General features: G+C 29.0%; 1 protein-coding gene across 1 annotated transcript; it reads right to left on the bottom strand.

The window, feature by feature from the left end:
* Window positions 1-2,534: 2,534 nt before the first annotated feature.
* Window positions 2,535-7,243, bottom strand: LOC148235289 (uncharacterized). Its single transcript, XM_088185767.1, has 4 exons — window positions 7,110-7,243; window positions 4,993-5,744; window positions 4,733-4,922; window positions 2,535-3,885 (listed from the first exon to the last, which is right to left on the bottom strand). The coding sequence occupies exons 1-4, from the start codon at window positions 7,233-7,235 to the stop codon at window positions 3,733-3,735; spliced, it is 1,221 nt and encodes a 406-aa protein (XP_088041893.1). The 5' UTR covers window positions 7,236-7,243; the 3' UTR covers window positions 2,535-3,732.
* Window positions 7,244-8,511: the final 1,268 nt, after the last annotated feature.

Consider the following 8,511-nt stretch of genomic DNA (forward strand, 5'->3'; position numbering starts at 1 on the left):
ATACAGAAAAATTATTAAACGAAAGGTAATTAATATAATGAAATATCTGTATCTGTGCTTAATGGTCCGTTTTTGATTCCAAATTGCGAGCTTATTTTTAGAGACCGACTCGCTTCTATTAATTTATATCCTCATTTCGTATCAGTCTTCGTCAATTCCAACAAAAATATTTCGAAAATAGATTAAATTGCTAAGCTTAATATTAATATTAAAATACGTATATAACAAAATACTGTGACGACATTATAATAAAATTACGAACAAATAAAAAAAATATTTAATAGTGACGTCTAATACCAAGATCAACATCAGAAATATCCATATTGTATGAATTATTTACTTTCTGTATATATGATAAATACAGAAAGGTTAAGTAAATATGTTTTTTTAATTACACACATTACAGTCTTTAAAAAATTTAGTGCAAAGAAAAATGATATCATAACCAGACAAATAAAAATAAGCAACCATGAACATTTTATCACGTAATCAACCATTATCTAATAGATTTTAGATGGTTTCATTCCTCACTGATTGTTATCTCGACTATTTTATATTTTCAATTGATTTGTTAACTCGCGCAGTAAATCACCATTATCACGATAATTACTAGAATGAACGTAACAATAGCGTAATATAAACAAAGACTGTAACTGCACGAACCACCACAATATACCTCGTAATGTCCTGATGAATAAAGGATTTCTTTGTACATAAATTATCAAATAAACAACGCATCGTAATTATCCTCGAAATTCAGAGAACTTTTACAGTTTACCATTACCATATTAAGTTTAAAAAAAAATACATCAAATATCTTTTACTATTTGAGTCGTAATCCACACCACAAAGTTTTATATTTTTATCATGACTAAATGCATTGGCAATTTTTATTTTGTTGGAAGAGAAAGGTTAAAAGAAATAATAAACGACAATAAAAATAATTATAGTCTATTTATTTTATACATTTACCATGACAACGACCTTCGGAACACATAATACTGATTTTTACAACATTCAACAGTTATGCAGTTGAGAAATACTATCTAAAAATATATGACATTAGTTATAGGCCAATGTTCAACCTTATGTGTAAAATTAATAAAAGTCGCTCACTGTAAGTGGTCTGAGAGATCAAAATTTCAGATTCACATAAAAATTAAACAAAATTAGATATAATATCATATTATTTATTTCATGGCAAAAGTACCACTTGCAATATATGCGACACATTATGTTTTAACGTCTATGAGAAGAGTTTTGGTATACTATAAGATCACAGGTTCAACATAAAAGCTATACAAAAATTATAATAAAATCTACACTAATTTAGCAGTAAACAGTCTTGCATAAATGGCACACATATTATTATTGTTATCGTATTAAATCTAATCAGAATTTTCTACGTCTAAATGAAATTTCAGAAATTTCTACAAAACCGTATCTGCCGTTATTGTAAGTATTAGTATAGAAAAGCAAGAATCGAAAATCAAATATATAATTTACATTTCATTACTACTTTTAACAGTTCTATGTGTATTTTAACAGGTGTTAATACAATAATAATAAATTGATCTTATCGTATTATAAATCGGAGATATTTTTTGTATATATAAAATATAAGTTATACATCTATAATATAATAAAAGTATAACTATTATAGTTGCCACATTTAACAGACTTGTATCATTCAGAATTTTCAAAATAATATAATACTCTCGAAAAAGTAAGTTCAAAAATCTACATAAATATAATACAAAATAATATTATTAAAGACAAGAATTCTTGTTTAAAAGTACATAAATAAGTCTTTGTTTGTGTTATTACACTTTAAGTATTAAAATGATTAGAGAGTCTTTTATTCAAATTCTTTTCTATAAAATAGAAATTTATAAAAATATCACATTTTAAAGTCTAAAACTCAAATGTTCAGTTAAAATGAATTAGCAGAGATCAACATGAAGGTTTACATAACGAAACTCGCATTAAACATATTTCTATAATCGCATAAATCATAATTCAGCATTACATTAGAAATCTGTTAAAAAGACTCTTTATAAATGAATTATTGGCATATTTTATAACTAGATAAATTATAATAAAACTCTTATCCTACATTATAAATGCACAGACATAATAAAAACACAAGTCATAAATAATAAAATGCCTCCATCTTAAAACAACTATTATTAATCTCAAAATTTCTAATACTAAATAATACTTGTACTAAGATTGCCACTTTTAAGTTATATTTTATGAAATTTAACTTTAAATTCCAAAAGTTCCGAGATCATTTGACGTACAATACATTAAATTATAAAAAAATTAAAGCAAATAATAAATAAAAACAATCTTTATATTAAAAAGAGCGTTATAAGATTTGTATATTAGATTCTGAAATTTGTAATTTGTCATATATTTATATGAATAAAAATTTTAATACTGAAAATATAACTATAATGTCACAACAATTAGGTAAAATAACCATTTTATAAAATACATTAATAACAAAAAAAATATAATAAAAATAATTTCGAGTACATAGTAAATATAATTGATGCCAAATTAATTTTATGTATACAGTAAACTTATTTTTTTATAAACAATAACAGAAAGAAAAACAAATATTACAAGAAATAATATCATTTTGAGTAAATATCAATAATAGATTGAAAGATTTAACTTAAACAATAAAGTATGAAATAAGTAATTCATAATTTATTGCAGAATTTAATGCTTTTATATAAAAAAAACATTATTCTTTAAAACATACATAAATTATATTTTTATTTCAATAATATGGCATTATATCAAATCATTAGCTTACTTAAAATCCCATGTAAGTTAATTTTATAATAAAATATACTTTCTTTCACTTGGTTTGTTCCAGATTTATTTAATGGTTCAATCTAGTTGAATACTGTTTACGTTTAAAGATTAAAGTTTTTTTGAACAGCTTTAATTTTTTTCATTGACAGTCATTGATTTCATTGAATCAAGACTGCTACAAAGAACGATATCAATATAAATGCTTTCTATGTATATGACTGTTTTTTTAAATAAATATAAATCTGTGTTCATGCTGGTTGTTCTAAGAATGTATTACTATCCATTAACGAAACATTTTCGTGACAAGCGATACATTCTTAAATTAACCAGTATATAAATACATATTTATTTGTTTCAAATCTTTATATGCTTTAAATTCTATAAAAAAAAATACATTTGTGAAAGAAAACAATTCAGTTAATAAAATGACTTGCATGTAATAACTAAGCTAACAAAATATTTTAAAAACACACTTTTTAATAAAAGCATATAGTCATTTAAAATTATTACTATTCTTCAAATCATATTTTGATTCAATATTACACCAAATACTTAATTTTTCATAAAAATCTATGAAATATTAAAATCAATTCAATTAACATTATTCTAATAATTAATACATTATTTAAATGAAATATCTTAAACCCTGTGTGTAATTAACAAGAATTGGCAAGACTGTAAAAAGGAGCGCTTTTCCTTCACTATATTATGTGACAAACAAAATGGCCGCTTATACTTTATGTATTATTAACTGCAAAATTTACAATATCACCGCAGTTAGTCCATATTACTCCTATTATTATTTTCGGGCATATATTATACATTATCGAATACTTTCTGTTAATAATTCACCAATTCATCTCTTCACTATCACAAAATTCATTAAAATAATATTGTTTACGTTTATGGGTCGACTGAAGTTTTTTCTCTATCGCGTTCCACTTCTAATGGATGCATCCTTTTTCTGTGCGAAAAGCAATTTCCTGAGCTCGCGAACGCTTTCGGACAATAAGGACATCTATAAGGTCGAGCGCCTGTATGCTGATTGATATGAAACTGAAAAAGATTCAACAAATAAATGAATTAATAAATATTTAGTCAAATATTTTTAAACATATATTGTGAAATGTTTAATCGAGTACATATGCTTTATTGTCAGCGTCGTGTTATTTAGTAAGTATGAATCAATAGACGTTCACCATTAAGGCATATCATAAAAATGTATTGTGGCCACTCAACGGTTATTTCACAGCCAGTTCAACATCAACCATAATAGTCCAATGCCGTCCGGTCAAACAATCAAAACATCCCATTGAACATAGTTTACGGCATTTGATCAAGACATTTTAGACACAAAAATTAATCAGGTTTTCTCTTCTTATTGAATTTATTTCCCAACCATATATTTAGGAATAGGGACATTTCTTGGCTAGCAGGATAGCCTGATATGATTTATATTTGTGGGACTATATGAAGATCAATTTCTATACACTTATCCCTCGATTTCACGATAATCGTTTTACACGGTTAAGTTTTTAAATACAATGTATAACCGCATGAATTAATCGCTTACTACCACTTCTTGCACTTGAACTCTGGAACCTCATCCACTGTCCATGCAGTATATCCTGAGTCACTTTTTGGAGTGCATGCGTGTTGCTAACGATCTTGCTCATTTACCTTATAAGTTACAGAAATGTTCAAACGTACAAGTGAATATTATTTGATTGTTTTATTACAATTTTCGGAACGTATCTACCGCGTAAATCGAGAGATGAGTGTATTGACACCCCCACAGACAATATTTCCAAGTTTAAATTCAGAATTAAAGAAGAAATAGCCAGAGGCAAAGTAAGATTTTTTTGAAAATAGATCAGTGGTTTAATAACATTATGTAATTTACCTTTAAATCTTGATTTCTTTTAAACGTCTTTTTACACAAGGGACAATTGTGAGGCCGAGCGTCACTGTGAGTGACACTATGTGCTCTCAAAGTACTGTTTGTTGGATAAACTCGTCCACAAACATTACATGTAAAAACTACTCCTCCGTGATATTCCTTATGGCGTAATAAATTCGATTGTGTCTTAAACCTAAAAACAAATAATTTAATAAAAAAATATATTTATTATTATTAACTATTAAACATATGAAGAAACTCACACTCTCCCGCAAATATCGCAAGTATATTTTCCTTTCGGTTTATGTGATTCCATATGAACTTTAAGATTTCCTTTTGTAGACATGTCTTTTCGGCATACGGGACATCTTACTTTTTGACCGTTTGCCATAGCATCTACACCATCTTTGTTCGAATGTAGCCATGAGTGATTTTGCAGAGCGATACTAGAATAAAAACTTCTAGGACAGTACGTACAAGAGTACGGTCTAATGTTTTCCGAAGCAGAAAATTTCTTCGCTGACTTAATAGGTTTCAAATCGGGGAGCGCCTTTCCTCTCTTTTCAAACTCTACTTTTGGCAATATCGGCACTAGTTCAATAGTCAAAGACTGAGGTCTGTTCTCGATTTTAGTTAATGTCGCACATTCTTCTTCGGGGGAGATGGTAGCGATATCGTTTCCGCAAGTCCTACCATCATTCGTCTGACTGTCGTCTGTGTAAGAATCCAAAAACATCATCGGATCGACGCTCACTTCCATGTCGGTGATGTCTTCGTCGTCGTCAGACTTTGCTGTTTCACTATTGTCGTCATTTTCTTTATAATCATGCTCATCGTCTCCACTATTTACTCTATAATAACTTACACCATCCTCTGAATCTTGATTATTAAGCTGATCCAACATCTCTAAATACTTTTGTGCTTGCTTGGCTTTTTCGGCGAATACTCTGATGCCGTCAATTTGGGTACAGCATTTGATGCACACCATCTTCGGTAATTTATCCTCCAATGATACCTGAAATTTAAATAATAAAACACATTGTTATTTATTGGATTCTCATGTATAAATCATAAAGATTAATAACAAATAGTTATTAATAAAAAAAAATTGCTTAAATTTTATTAAATAATTTCAATGAATCTGAGATATTTAATAGTATTTCTAATTGGGTGCGATTTAACAGGAAATTATTTTAAGAGATATGTGCATTTAAATAAATACTTTGTTCCATAAAACGAATTGTTTTTACTTTTATGTAAGGTAAATTTTCGGATTTTTTCTTCAGAAAATGATTCGTTGCAGAGAGGTATTCATGGGGTATTCACTGTTTTGACCAAAGCTTCTAGTTGCCGCTCACTCACACCTAATCTGTCGTACGGTAATGCAATGCAACAATTCGTTTTATGGAACAATCGTTTTATATATTGATCATTTAAATTGTCATCTTTCTATAATACAATAATTAAGTTACATTTTGAAGTTTTAAGATTATACCTAAAATTAACTTTTTGAACTTAAAAAACTATTAACCCTTGAGGTTTTATACAGGTTTTCTTGGAAATCGGATAAATGCATTGGTGTATCGTTATTTTCTACAAAAATTTTTAGGATAGAGACATCTGTTGAACACAGTTAAAATTATATTTTTATTTATTTTATAATATATGATTATAGTGCTGTAAATTCAAAAAAAATGAATATCTACTTTATTTGGAAAAAACTTTTTTTTTAATTTTTTCTCCAAATAATCTATGAAAATTAGAAGAACTTTAAAATGTCATAACACATACATGTAAGTCTATCAAATTTTATATTTCACATTTATTATTCGTCCAATCATTTATTCACAATGAATCATATTCCATAAATTTTTCTGTGGAACACCCATTATTTTTGGCCCAATTTCTCATATTCATATGATTGAATCAGAGAAAAAACTAAAATAAACTAGAAATAAAGTTAATAAAAAAGTTTATATTTTTTTGTAACATTAAATTTTCACTTAGGTAAAAAAAAATATTATAATATTTTTACGAAATAATACATTTTTAAAAATACCAGTAGCGAAAATATGATCTAGTGTTATGAGATTCTAATAAGATTCTAACTGGTCGTGAAAAGCCATTTATTCAATTATAAATAATGACGCTTCGATTTTTAATCAATTAACACAGAGTATGCGCGCAAATGAGTGCGTTATGCGCAACGGCGTCATCTAAACAAACTATCGCAACAACGCGCTCCGTTCGCACTCCGGTTGTCTATGGACGACAAAAGCTCGTGCAATGTTGCTATCGCCATGGCAACGCCGTTGGTAAATAAAAACAAAACGCTGTCAAACTCGTTTTAGGTTATGCGCAGTCGGGATGGGGCGAGTACCTCGACATGGAGGAACTTGGAGATGTTGTCGCGCAGCATCATCTCGTGGCCTTCGGAGCCGAAGATCATGACTCCGGCGTCGTGCGTGTCGGCACAGATGCGGCAGCGTTGCTGCTCGGCCGCCATCGCCGCGCACACACACATACGCACGCAGACGCACGCACACGCGCGCACAGTCATTCGTTCATTATTGTATTTGTGTGTTTTAACGATCTTTTTTACGTGCGCCGAGCGGCGGACGATGTTGCCAATTTGAAAAAGGGACGTTTTGTTTACGTCCCTGCACTTCAAGCGATGTTGGCGCGAATATTCAAACGCACAGGTGCTTCCGTTCGAACGGCCATTTTGAGAACGAGCGGAGTGTACATTAGACGCGCTTTATAAAATGGTGTATTGAGTATTTTAGTCAACGATGCTGAGTCGAATCTACGTTTATTTTTATTTATTCGTATAACTTTAACGTCTTTAACCAAAAAAAGTCTAAAAAGTTGCATGTTTAAGAATACCGATTGCTTCCAGATGTATTTGTATGGCTGTGCCTTACTTTATTAAACATAAAAAGTTTATTACTTAAATTATCGTTGCCCAATTAATATAACTCATCTCTCAGATGAAAATTAGCAGAAGAAGAAGTAAGTTGGATATTACACTACGTTTTAAAAATATAATAGCTATCCTTACTGATTTACTATGGACTTCTGATATAAGGGTGTTGGTCAAAATATATTCAAACCGAATTGTGGTCAGTAGGAGGGCGCAACAACAATTATCACTTCTCAGAAGTAAAAAACTCACGTCAAAAGCAAGAAAATCGTGTCGGCGCCGTTGCAGTGGGAGCAAAAAATATTTCTGAATCGAGTCCACCTAGTAAACATACGTCCTAATTGTGATATAAATATTTAAATACATACGTTTATTGATTTTTTCCAAGCAAGAACGTTTTGTTTTAAATGCAAAAAAGAAATTATTGACAGAATTTTTAAAAGCAAGCGAGTATTGGTCAGGACCGTAAACACCCCATGAATAACTCTCTATAACGAATCCTTTTCCATAGAAAAAATCCAAATATATATAATATAATAGAAAAAAATCAAAAATTTACCTTATATAAATGTGCAAACATTTAGTTTTATGGAAGAAATTATTTATTTAAATGCACATATCTCTAAAATAATTCTCTATTAAGCCGCACCCTAAAAATAAATACGCATGTGCATACGCAAATATAAGACTGTTTTTATATAATAATATAAGACAATTTTATTCAAAACATTTGGTTCAAGGGCTTCAAAAATAAATTCGCTAGCCGCCAGTTGGACAGCACTGTATTATATAATAACAGTAATATAATAATAAATAATTTTATATTGACGACATCTATGAACAACAAATATATTTAAAT

Source organism: Plectrocnemia conspersa, unplaced genomic scaffold, assembly GCF_051122295.1.
Source record: "Plectrocnemia conspersa isolate PC_06_02 unplaced genomic scaffold, ASM5112229v1 ptg000005l, whole genome shotgun sequence".
NCBI lineage: Eukaryota > Metazoa > Arthropoda > Insecta > Trichoptera > Polycentropodidae > Plectrocnemia > Plectrocnemia conspersa.

Coding starts and splice junctions, on each gene's coding strand:
- LOC148235289 (XM_088185767.1), bottom strand. CDS start 7,235: ATGGCGGCCGAGCAGCAACGCTGCCGCATCTGTGCCGACACGCACGAC. Junction 4,923..4,992: donor TGCGATATTTGCGGGAGAGT/GTGAGTTTCTTC, acceptor ATTTGTTTTTAG/GTTTAAGACACAATCGAATT. Junction 3,886..4,732: donor AAAGAAATCAAGATTTAAAG/GTAAATTACATA, acceptor AATCTTTTTCAG/TTTCATATCAATCAGCATAC.